Source organism: Ursus americanus, chromosome 16, assembly GCF_024610735.1.
Source record: "Ursus americanus isolate L20-20 chromosome 16, mUrsAme1.1.p, whole genome shotgun sequence".
Lineage (NCBI taxonomy): Eukaryota > Metazoa > Chordata > Mammalia > Carnivora > Ursidae > Ursus > Ursus americanus.
In genome coordinates, this window is record NC_142142.1 from 55400245 (window position 1) to 55416442 (window position 16198).

The following is a 16198-nucleotide window of genomic DNA, read 5'->3' on the forward strand; positions in this document are numbered from 1 at the left end:
TGAAAGCATCTGTACTTCACACCCAAGGGGGAGGCCAGACCCTGTTCCTGCTGTAAATGCCGACTGCTGGCCTGGAAGAAATGGATCTGAAGTACAAAGTAGACGCTCACGAGCACCAGCCAAACCACCACTTCCCCCACGAAGATGCTTATCTTCAAAGAGGCCTGTAGTGCAAACCAGGCCCTGAGTAGCTCTGCTGCTTGGTTTTAAAATTTACTAGAGCTACTTCGGCAGCAGATGAAAGACCATATGCTTTTGTAAGAGGCTATTAGTCTTTTGGGGTTGGATCCATGGTTTTATTTTTCTCTTTCTCCTCCCCCTTCTTTTTGCCTTAGAATCTTTTTTCAAATTATAACTTGCATGGAATCCAGATATGTAAGTAGAAAAAAGCACAACTCTGCTGATTAGGGCCAGGGGGATCTATAGGCTAGCTCATTCACCTTCCTATCCAGCCATTAAAAATAATGGTCATTCAGATTTCATAGCAACATGGATTAAAAGGCTTATAATAGTGTGAAAGTTTTTAAATCAGGGCAAAAATAAAAAAAATCAGTTAGTATCCAAAACATAAAGAACCCACACAACTCAACAGCAAAAAAATAAACAATTAAGGGCACCTGGTTGGCCCAGTAGGTTAAGTGGCCGATCCCAGAGTCCTGGGATCAAGCCTAGCATCAGGCTCCTTGCTCAGTGGGGAGCCTGCTTCTCCCTCTGCCTGCCACTCCCCCTGCTTGTGCTCTCTCTTTCTTGCTATCTTGCTCGCTCTCTCTCCCTCTCTTTCAAACAAATAAATAAAATCTTTTAAAAATAAAAAATAAAATAAACAATTCAATTAAAAAATGGGCAGAAGGGGTGCCTGGGTGGCTCAGTCATTGGGCATCTGCCTTCGGCTCAGGGCGTGATCCCAGGATCCTGGGATCCAGCCCTGCGTCACGCTCCCTGCTCCGCTGGGAGCCTGCTTCTTCCTCTCCCCCCCCCCCCCCGCTTGTGTTCCCTCTCTCGCTGGCTGTCTGTCAAATGAATAAATAAAATCTTTTTTTAAAAAAATGGGCAGATCTGAATAGACGTTTTCCCAAAGAAGACATCCAGATGTCCAAGAGGCACATGAAAAGATGTTCAACATCACTAATCATGATGGAAATGCAAATCAAAACTACAGTGAGATAGCACCTCACAGTTAGGATGGGTAGTATCAAAGAAATGAGAAATAGCAAATGTTGGTGAGGATGTGGAGAAAAGGGAACCCTCATGCACTATCAGTGGGAATGCAAATTGGTCAGCCACTGTGGAAAACAGTATGGAGGTTCCTCAAAAAATTAAAAACAGAATTACCACATGATCCAGTAATTCTACTTCTGTATATTTATCTGAAGAAATTAGAAACAGTAACTCCAAAGATAGCTGCACCCCCTCGTTCATTGTAGCACTACGTACAACAGCCAAGATACAGAAACATCCTAAGTACCCAGCAGTGGGTGAATGCGTAAAGAAGATGTGGTATATGTATATACAATGGAATATTATTCAGTCATAAAAAGGAAGAATATCTTACTATTTGTGACAGCATAGTAAGGGCCTTTTGCTAAATAAAATAAATCAGACAGAGAAAGACAAATACATGATCTCATTTACATACAGAATCTTTAAGAACAAAACCAAACAAAACAAAAAACACAAAACCCCAAGCTCATAGATAAACAGAACAGATTGGTGGCTACAAGATATGGTGACGGAAGAGGGTAAGAGTAGGTCAAATGGGGTGAAGGAAGTCAAAAGGTACAAAAATAAGTAATAGGAATGTAATACACAGCATGGTGACTATAGTCGATAATACTATATTGCATATTTAAAAGTTACTAAGAGAATAAATCTTAAAAGTCCTCATCACAAGAAAAAAAAATTTGTAACTGTGTGGTGACAGATGTTAACTAGACTTACTGTGGTGACCATTTCACAACACATACAAATATCAAATCATTATGTTGTACACCTGAAACCAATATAATGTCATGTCAATTATACTTCAATAAAAAAATCTGCATACAATATGACTGTAATTGTTTAACACCCATCTATAGATATGGGGCAAAGACTAGCAGGAAATACACCAAAGTGCTAACAGAGGATGTGGTTCACATTTTCCTTCATTCTGTTCTATATTTCAGAAAGTTTTATACAAGTAAAAACTTTTATAATGAAAAAAGTTTTTAATATTCAAAAATGTTTAAAGCAAAGAAGATTCCTTCCTTACTATAGGGGTTTCTTTACATCACTTCATGTCCCTACTAGACGTACAGAGAAATAATATACCTAAGAGTTACCTAAGAGTTTTTCATTTATTTACATGTATTTATTGAGAGCTATTTAAGAGCAGTACAACCCCTAGATACTGGGGATATAGGGTAAACAAGAAAAAACTCCCTGCCTACATGGTACTTACATTCTAGTGGAGGAACACCGTCAATAAACAAACAAATAAAGACTAGGCATTCGATAGTGCTGTACAGAGAATTAAAATAGGTAATACTATTTTTTTGAAGATTTTGTTTCTTTGAGAGAGAGCACACAAGTGAGGGGAGGAGCAGAGGGAGAGGGACAAACAGACTCTGAGCTGAGTGCCAAGCCCATCACTGGGCTCAATCTCACAATCCTGAGATCATGACGTGAGTCGAAACCAAGAAACCAAGAGTCAGACACTCAACTGACTGAGCCACGCAGGTGCCCCGATAGGGAACATAATTAATAATAGCATTTCTAGATTTGGGGATCGGGGAAGGCTCAAAGGACGTGAGACTTGAGCTGATATCTGAATGACAGGAATCAGACTTGGGAAGACAGATGAAAGCCAATACCAAGACCCTGAGCAAAAATAAATGTGTCCAGTTTGAGGAACTAAAAGAGCCATTGTGTCTGGGGAGCACTGGGTAGGGGAGCTGTATGAGGTGAAGACACTGCCCCTTCCTTCAGGAACTTGTGGTGAAACAGAGCTCGGTCATACAGACAGTTCCTGACACTTCTCCTTTGGCATAACCCTTCAGAGGACTACAAACTCATAATATTCTGCAAAGCAGAAAACTCAGGACTTTTTTTTTTTTTTTAAGAATTAAGTCTCTTTTTTTTTCTCACCTATAATCAAAGGGACTGCATGACAATGTTAGCCTCAGAGAGAAAACAGATTTAATGCATATTCCATAGAACCAGCCATGTTAAAAAATCCAAAATCAAGATTTTGTTCTCCAAAATCAAAACTTACTTATCCTTCCCAAACTCGAATTTCCCGGGCCCCGTTCGAAGTAGATAGCCACTGAGCCACTTGGGAAAATGTCCCCGGACTCGAGCAGAGACCATCTGTGGCATCTCCTCCACCGTGGTTAGTAGCGGTGCAATACATGGAAGCCTCTCACGCTTACTGAAGGTTGTCCTCTTCTGATGACTACTATCCATGTATTTCTTCAAAACTGTGAAGAGGAAATCAAGAGCACAAAAAAATTGTACAAGATGCCTGTTTCTCCATAGACAATACTCTTACCTACTCGTAAGGGAAAAGCAAAACCAACCAAATATAGTCTCCAAATTCCTCTTCTTCCTCATTCTCAAACCGTCACCTCTCTGGTTCTCCATTTTTGAACTACAATAATCCTTTTTTTTTTAATTCTTGCAGTACAAATCTGCCTAAGAATTAATTCAGGACTGTATTATTATTATCATTTCTCATGGTTGAACAATGCTCCTCTTTTCACAAGACTGAAACTATGTATTAACTTCAGATGTGCTAAAAGCAACCTCATTGTTATGACAAAAAATGACCATTATTCATTACTATCCTAATTACACTAACCTCAGTACTTTTGATACACCAGAATAGGATGCCAAAGATTTCACAGCAATTTATGAGAATTTAGTAGGATCTGTAATTCAATTTCTTCCATTTTAATGACATATGCATGAATGTACATGGCATTTTTTAAAAGAAGGGTGTCATGAACTAAATTATGCGGTGATACCTGGTCTGAAATTACCTGAAGTTCAAAAGCCACAAGAAGAAAAATATCATTATTATATAAGAAGTTGAAAATTATCCCTTTTATTTCATATTTATTTGGTGTTCACAAGGTAGTGTTGCCTAACACAGAGGGGTGGTCAGATATGTAATTAATTGGACAGTGCTTTATTTTATTTCATAAAATTTTAACAGTAATATAGAAGTCTAAACTAGAAAACTAATACACAGAGACACTCTTCCTCTTAAGAAGTGAGATTTGCATTATTTTAGCAAAATATTTTACAATGTTATATCTATTATCTCATTTCTTTCCAGTCTTTATAAAATTCAGTTTAGAGTACATGATTCCCTCTACTTTTCTGTAAGTAACAATTCAGTCAAACCCAACTATTTTTGCTTTCCTAAATAAAATTGACTAATCTATCCCTAAGGAAATGCTAGTATTGTTCAAATTCTATCTCAAATGCTACCTCCTTTATGAGGAAGTGTAGTGTAATATTTAATAAGAGTACTGGCCCAGGTTCTGCTGGGCTCCAGACTGCTTGGGTTCAAATCCTGGCCTGCCACTTTCCAAATAAATAGCCTTGAGCAAGGCAACCTTTCTGTGCTCTGTTTTCTTTCTGAAGTGGGGATAACAATTCTTATTACTTCTAAGGCTATAAATAATAAATGAGTTAGGTTATGTAAGGTTTTTAGAACATAGTAAATACTCAAAAATGTTAGCTATCATTATTTACATAGCTTTTAATGATCGATCCAACAAGATGTAATATCATCTTCCTTCAAATTATTTATTCATTCAACAAAGTAGTAACTGGTAAGGGATAAAAAGTATTTGAACCTGATATATATGAACATACCAACAGACCATTTATAGTGTAATCAGTGTTTTGTTTGACCACCGTTTCTCAAGGTATGGTCTGAGGACAACTTGGAACAGAAACACATGGTATTACTGCTAAAATGTAGACTCCACCCTGGACCTAATCAGAATTTCTGGGATACAGCAAGCAAGTATTCTTAGGCATATGAAACTTTGAGAACCACAATATTAGAGGTATAAAGAGGATGATTTGAAACCTTAGGTATTTATCTTACTACTTTTATTTATATTATGCATGTTCATCTCACTCTCCTCTTACATGAAAATAAATATCCTGAGGTCAGTTATTTTAGTCATCGCACTTAAGTAGAATTAAATTGAATACCCTGATTGGACATTCGTCTGAATAGAGATTCATGAATTTAAAACACTTCACGTTTTAGAAAAAAACTTACATGTCTATATGTTCTGCATTTCATATGTTACTGGCAGTTTTTTATATACTCTTCAAACTTTCCATGGTACTTGATATTGTGACCTATACCTCCTTAAACCCCTATTCTTGGTTCCTGAAAACACTGCTCTTCTCTAACTTCCTTGCCCCCTTTTTGTTTGCTTTATGCTAGCTTCATTTATTAGCTGGCAACCTTGGGTAAGTTACTAATAACTCTGAGCCTCAAGTTTTTCAATGATAAAATGGGGGTAATGGGTATAAAAGGAGGATAATACTTCCCATTTGTGTTTGTTGTCGTAACTAAATATGGTAGTAGATAATTTCCAAATGTTAACTCCCTTAATTGGCTCCTGTTCCCCTTATCACCTCCTGAGTCTGACCTTGGACCTTTACTCTTTATAATCTCAGCACACCCTCCTTGGTAGTCTCACCTAGTCCCTTAATTTCACCAAGTACTTCTTGGCAGATTACTCTCAGCATACCAAAAGAGAATTCTTTATTTTCCCCTTTCCAAATCCAGATTTCCCACTTGCTAAATCATCTAGCTTCAAAATCTCTGTAGGCCTTGAATTCCTTTTCTTCACCGTCCCCTCACATTCACTAAGTGGTTAAATTCTGACTATACCCAGACAGGGTCAGGAAGAGAATGCTACGGGGATGATACAGGGATGCCAGTATAAATTACTCAGGCTCAGAAGTTTACAAGGGTGCCTTGGGCAAATCCTTTGTAAAGATTTGTGCTAGTCCACACCACCTGGGCAGCCCCCCCCCCCCATTTTTTTTCTGGCCTGAACCTGTCCTCCTCAGCATCAATGCTTCAACTTCTCCTACCTTTCAGTCATGTCCTTTCTACTGTCCTAATTTAGGCCTTCACAACCTCTTAGATGATATTATCACAGTCTCTTAATTGGAAGGAGAAACCAGATAGGGAAGCTATCTACTATGGGAACCTCCAAACGGTTGGGCCTCTTGATCCTTTTATCCCTTGGAAAGGTTGGAGGCCACAGGCCAATTGTCTCCAGCTCTAAATAGCTCACGGGGCTCCAGATCCCATCCAATTTACTCTAGTGTGAGGTAAAAATATTATCATTTTCTATGTGTGCTATGATGCGAAAAAGGTTGGGAAGCACTGCTACTAAATTAGCCTTCCTAAGTACAGATCTGATTGTATCAAATAATCCTCCAAAAGCCTTCAAAAATGACTCCTCACTGTCTACCAAGTAAAGTCTAAACTGCTTGGCCAGGCACCGAAGGCAGTGTACAATTTCACACCAACTTACCTGTCCAGGTCCCCCCTCACTAATGCCTTCCACTCCAGCCAAACTAAACCACTCCCTAGTCTCTTCTCCTCATCATAATTATACCCTTCTCTTCACCTAGGATATTTCCCATCTCCTCCAGGTGAAATTCACTTACCCTACTCATCCTTCAAGATCCAGTGGCCATATCACCTGCTTCTTAAACACAACATTCCCATTTCCTATAGCAAGAACCGATTCTCCTTAGTCTGAACTCACACAGCATCTATTTCAGCTCTGTTGTGGCACTCACCTTACCCTCTCTTGTGTGATAAAGATGAATACAATTTATAACATCTACTACTGGTATTCCTTGAGTAAAGGGTCACTTGTTTTTACCCTCACTCCAGTACCTAAAACACTGCCTTGCATACTGCAAGCACTAAATTATTGAATTAAATAATTTTAAAGTTTATAGCGCATATAAGTAGGATTTCTGATAGCTCAACATCAGCCAATTTCAAGAAATAAAATCATGTAACAATAGTAGCTATAATAGAAAACTACAAAACAAAACCAGAGGTTTTAAGGCAGTCCCCCCAGAGTGCAAACAGAAGAACCAAACATTTACATCAGGACATGCAGCAGTGATTTTCAATTAAGAAGAGTCTAAATAGTGAATATTCTTCCTACTGCAGATCCACAAGAACCCCTAAATCCTGAATCCTGCCCCATATGTTATAGAAAATATACAAATGGAAAGACTGTTTCCCTGACAAGTAAACAAATCTTGACTCAGTCTTCCTTAACTCCCACCTCTGTGGTATTACTGCCCGTATCTGCTACACACAGAGTGAAAAGCTTCAGAAGCCCCCAGTACTCTTCAGGAAAAAGGCACAGAATTGGAAGCCTGAGCAGCTAGGAAGAGGGGGAAGGGGAGGACGAAGGGGCAAATCCCCTACCTGGGATCCAGTGTACTACCACAGAAAGGAACCCCACTGCAATGGCAGAAAGGTTGCTGACAAAATGGAGAAAGGTCTGATAAAACATTCTGTTATTGAATTTAGCAGCAGCAGATCCTGTGATTTCCAAAACCTCTCACTCACTTCCTGGGCTGTCCTTGGCTCACTGACAGAAGAGGAGGGAATGGGGGAGGAAGTCAGGGAAGGCAGACAAGGGGCAGGGCTTCCAGACGCTTGCAATCTCTCCCAGTCTGTCGACATTTCCAGAAGTATCCCAACTACCTATGATAAGTAGCTCTTTGAAATTCTGAAATTGGACCACCAATAGTGGTCTCCCTTCCTAAAATTTCTTCTTTCAAATCTCTTCTCACACTACAATTAAGCGCCTTGATCCATGGCTCAGTTTCATTATGCCACTTCTCTCCTCTGAAAGATTGACATATCTTTCCTTACAGAATAAAGTCCAAATGGAGTCTATCAAGAAAGGACTCTACAATCTGGCCACACCTACCTTTCCATCTTCTGCTCCTCTGCTTTTCATCTCTCCTTTTCTTTTCCATTTATTTACAAAACATTTTCTGACAATCTAGTATGAATAAGGCTCTGTGAAGGCATGCCCTTAATAAATGTATAACCATGTATATTTTTATTAATTTAACAAACACTTCTGAGCACTGGTATATCAAATACTGTGCTACAATTTAAGAATATAAGGAAACAAGATTCAGTCCCTGCTCTCCAGCAGTTTAGATGATGTACTATTGCCCTGTGTGAATTCTCAGCTCAGGAAAAATCTTATCCAACATACCATGTATTTTTGTTCTTCAGTGCCATTTTAACATACTTTCCTCTGCCTGAAATATCCTCCCTCTTTCCTTATCAAAAACCCATTTCACTACCTTTCTGACCCCTTTGCCAACATCTTCTAGTAACTCTCACTAAAAGGAGTTAACTAGCACCGCACAGAAATATTTTTAACATTTACCTAGCATGTCTTCCTAGAAAAGACATGTAAGTATATTTCAAGAAAGGAAGGGTGACAGCTGTCAGAAAGGAGAACAAAGAGTACCTTAAACTATTCTGTATTCCCCGCAATGCTTAGCAGAGTATGATATACAAAGACATTCAGTGTCTATTTTTATTGGTAACCAGTGAGAAATAATTTATAAACTTGTGAAATTTTATTGAAATGAGTGATATTAGAAGTGTAAATTAAAGGGCAATAGCATATCTGCAATTGTTAGTTATTCAGAGATAATTATTCTTATTTATGTGGATGGTACCAAAGACATTAAAATTTGATAAAAATCAGTCTTAATTAGGCTTTCAGGAAACTTCACCCTAGGAGGTAGCTGTTCTGACCAGTAAACACATTGTGAGTAAAAATCAGTTCCATACTCTTAATCATACCAAATGAAATGATCAAACCATTTCTCTGAACCAGCATAGGAAAGAACCACATGTTGAAGAATGGTGACACCATCAAGATATAACAAGCATATTATGAAATGCACTCTGAAACAATGTTAGCCTTATCTTTCTCATTAGGAATAAATGCTTAGAAAAAAATAACTCAGGAACTTTTAATTATGATGTGTCAGTAGAGACATCTTTGTATTTAGAACATTAAAAAATTCTGTAAGTTAACAGAATAACTCAAAATCCAGGTAACATGTCATATCAACTCAAATATAGTCTTCTGGTTACATTTGGTATTTTAAAATTCTATTACTAATAGTTACTTCATTGACCTCCAACCTACCCTGCACCATTAGCATATCCCTCTACAAACCTAACGAATTTTTTCCACCTAACCAATGTTTTTCGTTAATATTTTATTTTACTGTTTTCAATTCTTTCTTGTATGAGTAATTATGTAATGTGGTATATATGACTTAAAATAGTAATCTGATTGTTGTTTTAGTTGTCAAATGAGATTTTAACATTTAGAAGGCAGCAAGACAAATATGCTATACACCAGAGGAATACCAAATTCCCTGTGGTGCCATTTGTAAATACATCCAAATTTGTGATTGCTTATATTGGTAAAATGTACATAAAATAGATTGAATTATTTATATGATTTCAAAATGCATGCTGTGATCTTTAAAAACCTGATTAATATAGTTATTACATATACTAGTTATTAAACATAATTATATAACATATTAAAAGTCTTTAATAAAATCATAGCAGTACCTTCCAACCTTTATTTAGAGGATTTTCTTTTTTTAGCTAGGTGAGTTCTAGAGATCCTCTAATTGAAATTCAATTTATGGATTATAATAGGTTTGAAATACTCACCAAGGTTACCTTGTTGTTTATGCAATCTTTTTACTTCTGGATCACTAATTTTTGCCCCATACTACACAGTTGCTAAGGCTCTAAAAATAATTTATTCACTGTACCACTGATATGGTTGATATGTAAAAAAGCCAACTCTCATAAGGTTCTGGTTAGTAATTTCTGGTTTTTATTTTATCACTTTTACCACAAGAAAATAATTTTAAACCAAGAATTTTTATTAGTCATGTATAATAACTAATAGTGAAAATAATCAAATGGTAACATTAAATAGCAATACCTTACTTATATTTTATTACATATTGTGAAACTGGACAGATTACCTTGAGGTTTTAGTTTTTTATAATACTAACCATGAAAAACATTTTAAAACTATCTCCATGGCTATATATTGCTATTTAGACAGAGTATTCTAAAAGAAAAAGTGCAATATTGTTAAACATTATCAAATGAGTCCTATTTTAGAATTTTAAGAAAGATTAGGAGGTTTAAGGAAAAAAAGAATCTATATGTAATTCAAATAATTTACACTTTTATGAAATATGCCAAACATTTAACCCTCAAAAAAAAAAAAAAAGCTACATACTTCATATTCATGTCCAGTTTAAAGCTCCTTTTAAATCTAGAAAAGAAATTCAAGGAATTTCCCCTTCTATGTTTAAGGCACACATTTTCTTTAACAACTAGAGAGCTTTCAGAGCATAAATGTCATTCTTTTAATACAACAATTAATGGGCTTAAATTCTCAGCTTATTTTAAGTACACAATTTTATCTGTGCAGTGTGTTTGCAATCACTGTAAACCTCTGTCTCAGGAGCTCTCTTTTTTGTATTAGAAAGTTTTCAATAGTATTGGCTTCCTTGAAGAGTCCATCTATCTCGTCAATATAAGATGCATCTACTGCTGCTCTCTCACTAATGAGGAAAAAAAAGTTTTACGTTAAACTAAATAGTTAGAACGTCTAGTTCTTTATTATGCTATACTTGTTAGCTTCTTCATTTAAATAGCTTCGCACATCAAAAAGCTTCATTAATTTAGAAACAGTCTTCAGTAAAAGTTAAACTAGTCATGTAAATATTTTTGACTATTCAAAGTCTCCTGACACTGCAGACTATGTATCTTATAATACATTATAATTCTAATATTAAACTACATACATTATTTTAACAACCACATAAGCCATCATTCAAATACAATGATTGTCCAGTAGTTAAAAAAAACCCACCTTAAAAAACAAAACAACAACAACAACAAAAAAGAACACCTTATAAACATGATAATCTCAGGCCAACAAAATATTTAAATTCAGTCTTCAAATATAGAGACATAATATTTAAATATTTCATAAATGTATTTATTTTATCTTTAATATCACTCTTATTATCATTAACTTCAACCAATGGCATTTTTCTCAAAGAAGTTTTTTCATAAAATGTTAAATGTTAGATCATCTAATTAGGGACCAAAATACATCCAGCCTAGTATCTAGCTCTGGTAATAACAAATCAAAGGATGTTAAGTGGAAAAGGTGGAATTACTCTTTGAAAATAATCAACTAATCTATTATAAAAAAGTAAGGTAGAATAAAAAACTCTGAAATTTCAATTACTGGATAGGTTTGCAGCCACTGAACCAAACTTCTCATTATGGAGTTTCCAGAAAAAAATTATTTCTAGGAGAAAGACTCAAGAGGATATGGTATAAGTACTTGCCTTAAGATCTTTGCATATGTAGACAACATTAGATTAATTTCCTTGCCCATATCTGTTCAAAAAAAAATCACTAAGTTATGAACTATAACAAACTTTCTGTATTATAAAATCAATGTTTAGAAATATAAGCATTTTATGTATCACCATTCAAATCTTTCTCCAGGGATTCATCTTTATAAAATAGTCCAGAGCTTTCCAAGAAAGAAGAATCTGATTTTCCAAGAGAGGACAGTTGTGGACTATCTAGCATTTGAGCCTAATAGAAGAAAGTAAAGAAAACAGATAAATAGTCAACAAGATCCTTAGAACATATGCATTCTGTCCCCCAAAAAGGCAAATAAAACATCTTTCAGGTAAAAAAGCAAACATACTAGAAATGATATGCACTCATGTCCTAATTAGTCATTTGAAATTTTATTATCAAGAAAACTTGTAGGCCTGGGGCGCCTGGGTGGCACAGCGGTTAAGCGTTTGCCTTAGGCTCAGGGCGTGATCCCGGCGTTATGGGATCGAGCCCCACATCAGGCTCCTCCGCTGTGAGCCTGCTTCTTCCTCTCCCACTCCCCCTGCTTGTGTTCCCTCTCTCGCTGGCTGTCTCTCTCTCTGTCAAATAAATAAATAAAATCTTTAAAAAAAAAAAAAAAAAGAAAAGAAAACTTGTAGGCCTAACAAGCATCTTGTTCACCTACTAAATTTTACTTTGGTTTTACATTAGACTTTGAATATGGTATTAGTCCCTTGATGAAAAAGTTTCCTATATCTTGAACCGGTAGATGTTTCCATAGCAATAGAGTAAAACTTTCATTTAGACAATAGCCAAATGCTTGCAAAATTCTGCAAGATAACATAATCTTTGAGGAAGCAAATAATGTCCCAAATGCAAACAGATTAAGTAGTGGGAGGAGGAGTGAAGAATGGCAGAATACAGTGCTCTTTATTAAAAATATCAGCAACTATAGTACCTAGGTACCCTACTTATTAGAGCAAAACAATTACTTAAAATCTTACGTATCATATAGGCATGAACTCATTTCTGTTTCTGCATCACGAATTACAACAAAGAAATTTCATCTCCCAACAGTTTCTTGAAGGTCTATACTATTTAGTGAAAAAACAGCTGGAATCAACATAGTTGCTGCGGGGACAATCCCACTTCTGGGAATATGAAAACATTAAATTCTATTCATCAATAGAACCTCTTAAACAGAAAAAAATTTCAGAAGTATAAAAAATAAAACCAAAGATTAAAGCTCCAGGAGCATATGGATTACCTCCAGTTCTCTTGGTCTCTTGCAATTTCTAGTATCAGTTTTTACAATGTGACTTGCCATCATATTCTGGAGGCAAGAGCTGCAAGGTTTAGAGGAATGCCAAATGTAAGTGCAAACCCCATGCTACAGGTTTTTTAAGTCTTTCCCTTTCTTTCTAGTCCCACCAATTTAATTTAGGCTCTCTTTTTCATTTAGGTTCTCATTATCTGTCACTTATCTGAACTACTCACTTTCTCCCTGTCCTATTCACACCTATCAACTGCTGTTTGGGCAATATTTCAAAATTGATTACCATGTTCCCTTAACTCAAAAACCTTCCCACTATTCATTGCTCCAGAACGAATTCAATTCCCATGGTATGACACCCAAAGTCCTATATCACCTGGGGCCAACCTACCGTTCCTAAGATTTTCATCTACTCCCTCAGCCAAACTAGTCTATTTGGCACTTCTGCCTGTTTCAGAATTTAAGATTCTTCTACCTTCAAAAAAATCTTAATATTGAAATATATCTTATAGTTTATCTAATTCAATGTCATTTTTCACAGAGGTGAAAACAGAGGCAGAGATAGTTGACCAAGTTCAAACAAGTAAAACTGAGCCAAACTAGAACGAAGATTTCATGTCTGAGTTTCCACTGCCCTACCTTACCTTAATATAAGATCTGAATTTTACTCTTAAATTACTCTCCCATAAACTTTGAAAATAATTTCCCTAAGAATCTGAAAAATTACATTTAAACAAAGAAAAAATGTAGAAACCTACAAGGGGATAGTCTTTACGTCTTAAACGATGAGGAGTCCTGTCTATACTTCACTATCAATTTACTTTGCTTTTTTTGAAGAAACTATGATGACCTGGATAATTGTAATGAATCTGATTAGTCATATATCATATTCACATAAATAAGACAGAAAGACAGCAACAAAAAATAATAATAAATTCCCTATAGTGCTCCTACATTGCTGTCAATACCTTTCCAGCATGTGAGTGCTGTAACAGCAGCATGCAGAAAACACTATACATACACAGTAGCGCTCACTTTGCCTTGGGAAGTTCGAAAAGAGAAGAAAACGTGAGAGCTGTTCTCTTCTCCCTTCCCCTTTTCCTCTTCCCTTTTCCTTATACACCTCTTCTCTCCCCTCTCAGAGTAACAGAATGCGCGTGTATGGCAAATGAAAACTTCTACAGTTAGGTAATTCTGTTTCTGCAAAAATAAATTCTTTTTTTCTGTCATAACTTAGAGCCCCCCCCCCCCCCCCCCGCTGAATCCAGGCCCAGTCGAAAGGCTGGAGCTCCTCCTGTGACACACCCCACTCACAGACCATAAGCTCAGCTATGCAATCCAATGCTCTGGTGACCTAGACTTTACCAAGCAATGACCCTGCACCTTACGCAACCTTTTTCTCCTACTCTTCTCTTTCTTCTCAACTCCTAGTGGGCCCCTGGGGCCATTTCACCTACCTTTTTTCTCACTTCCCTCCCCGCTGTCTTTTCCTCCCTACTTGTATTTCAGACCACTAAAGTCCCTGAGAGGGGCATTCATCCTCTCACTGCCTGCTTTCTAACTCTCAAGGGCATGCATCCTTCCAGCCCCACCCCAAGCCCAGTCTACTACATGGCGACGTGACCTTCCTCGTCAGCGAAAGCGCGGGAATGAAGAGACCGGGTTCGCGCGCGCGAGTGCGCAGTCTCCGCGGGCTCCCAGCAGTCAGCGCGTGAATCCCGTGAATCGCGTGAATCACGTGACACGACGAGCTGCGCATGCTCCCGGAGCCTGGGCCTGGAGTCTGGCCAGGAACCCTCTGGCGTTTCGCGGAGGGGTGGCTTTCTTCCTCTCATCTGCCACTGTTGCCGTGGACTTGGAATCTCGGAAACAAAAATCTCTCATGGCCTCCAAGTGTGTGAAGATAGTAAAAATCTGAGACTAGTCTCTCAGGAAAGAAGAAGAATTGCCTGAGCGAGGCTGGTGGGGTGTGTCCCACCCGCTTGGAATGTCAGTAAAGGAACACAAAACAGGACACCCAACACTACTTCTCGAATAAAACTTACATCCTAGTCTAGATGGCCTGTTTGAAGGAAGTTTGAAGGGAAGCCAGAATTCCCCCGGCTCACAAGCGAAACTTCCAGACCCAGGCCCTCCATTCCTTTGCCTCTTTTTTCTCTGTGCAACCCACATTTTCAGAATCACACCCTTCTGGAAGATTCCTTTCCTTATGTCAATAGGTTTAGTCACCTTAATTGGCAGCTTTCAAAAAATACTTTCTAACATACATGGCCCACATACTTTGAAGTGCTTTCATGTGGCGACTTTGACCTGCAATTTCAAAGACATTCTAAGGTTATGCCCAGTTAGTTGATGTGGAAGGAAAAAAAAATATCACCTCATAAAGCAAAGGTCAATAACATCGTCCATAAATTCCAGGTACATACTCTTGACCCTTGGCAAACTACATTTAACTTACTAAGGTTTTCTCCCTTTGGTTTATCTCAATGTTATTTGTCATAAAGACGTGTGTGTATGTTTATTTATTGGCTACTTGTGAAAAAGCCATTCGTTTTAAGTAAGTTTCCAGAAAATAGGTACTCAGTCTGTTTAACTTGATTTGCTAATATTGTGAAATATAAATCATTTAATAAAACTAGACTAGATAATTAGGGAGTTATTATTGACAGTCTTTACAGGATCCCCACCACTGTTTGAAGACTAATAGCAATCTGTGTTAAAATTTTTACCATATGTGGTAAAATGAGGGGGGAAAGTAATGAGTTTTTCATAAAGCTACAGCATCTGCTTGAAAGAATTGTCCTTTACTCTGATACTATATACTTCCTAAATTTTTTTGGTGTTAAAGTCGTCTTTCATGAAATAAAAATTTAAAGATTTTTAAGATTTTTAATGCCCTTACTTGGCAAAATATGAAGTTGCCCACTTAGTGTTTATCTCTTCTGCATTATTATCATTATTGTCGTTATTATTCTTAACAGTCCATTAAATCCAAAAGTCTGGGAAATACTGATCTAATTCCTCTTCCAGACTTCACATTGTATGATATCTAAAGAGATAGTTATCTAGTTCCTGAAATATTTCCAGGAAAAACGATTCCACCTAATACATAAATGTTTACACCAGATTAAGAGAACACTGGGTACATTTAATTTTATTTTTAAAATATTATCTCCATTGTATAAACTAAATGAGTAAGAATAAGTGAGTGTGTCAAGAGTTATCGTTGTCTAGTGCTTTAAACTATTCAAAGGGCTATCATCATCTCATTTAATCTTCACAAATAATCCTGTTAAGTTGGCAGGACATGAAGACATCTGGGTTGCTCTGTATCAAAAAAATGTTTATCCCCAAACTAAAAAATGGGTAAATTGTGCATTCTACATCTTTACAGTTGGAGAAAAATCATCAGCAATGGGCCATTT

At 36.9% G+C, this 16198-nt stretch overlaps 2 protein-coding genes across 4 annotated transcripts in view; both read right to left on the bottom strand.

Moving 5' to 3' along the window:
• The window catches only part of BCO2 (beta-carotene oxygenase 2), a 106150-nt gene that overhangs the window by 33503 nt on the left and 56449 nt on the right, over nucleotides 1-16198 (bottom strand). The window contains exons 1-2 of one of the 3 annotated variants that reach the window (XM_087868440.1): nucleotides 7481-7738; nucleotides 3254-3458 (exon numbers count right to left, since the gene is read on the bottom strand). In XM_087868440.1, the coding sequence (XP_087724566.1) occupies nucleotides 3254-3458; nucleotides 7481-7568 (293 nt within the window). In that variant the 5' untranslated portion in view covers nucleotides 7569-7738. Of the gene's footprint in view, nucleotides 1-3253; nucleotides 3459-7480; nucleotides 7739-16198 lie in introns of those variants that run through there. The other 2 variants (XM_045797775.2, XM_045797778.2) reach the window with 2 other exon arrangements.
• On the bottom strand, nucleotides 7896-12888 carry TEX12 (testis expressed 12). The gene is made up of 4 exons (XM_045797793.2): nucleotides 12768-12888; nucleotides 11641-11752; nucleotides 11497-11548; nucleotides 7896-10698 (listed from the first exon to the last, which is right to left on the bottom strand). Exons 1-4 carry the CDS (start codon nucleotides 12828-12830, stop codon nucleotides 10554-10556), a joined length of 372 nt encoding a protein of 123 aa, XP_045653749.2. The 5' UTR covers nucleotides 12831-12888; the 3' UTR covers nucleotides 7896-10553.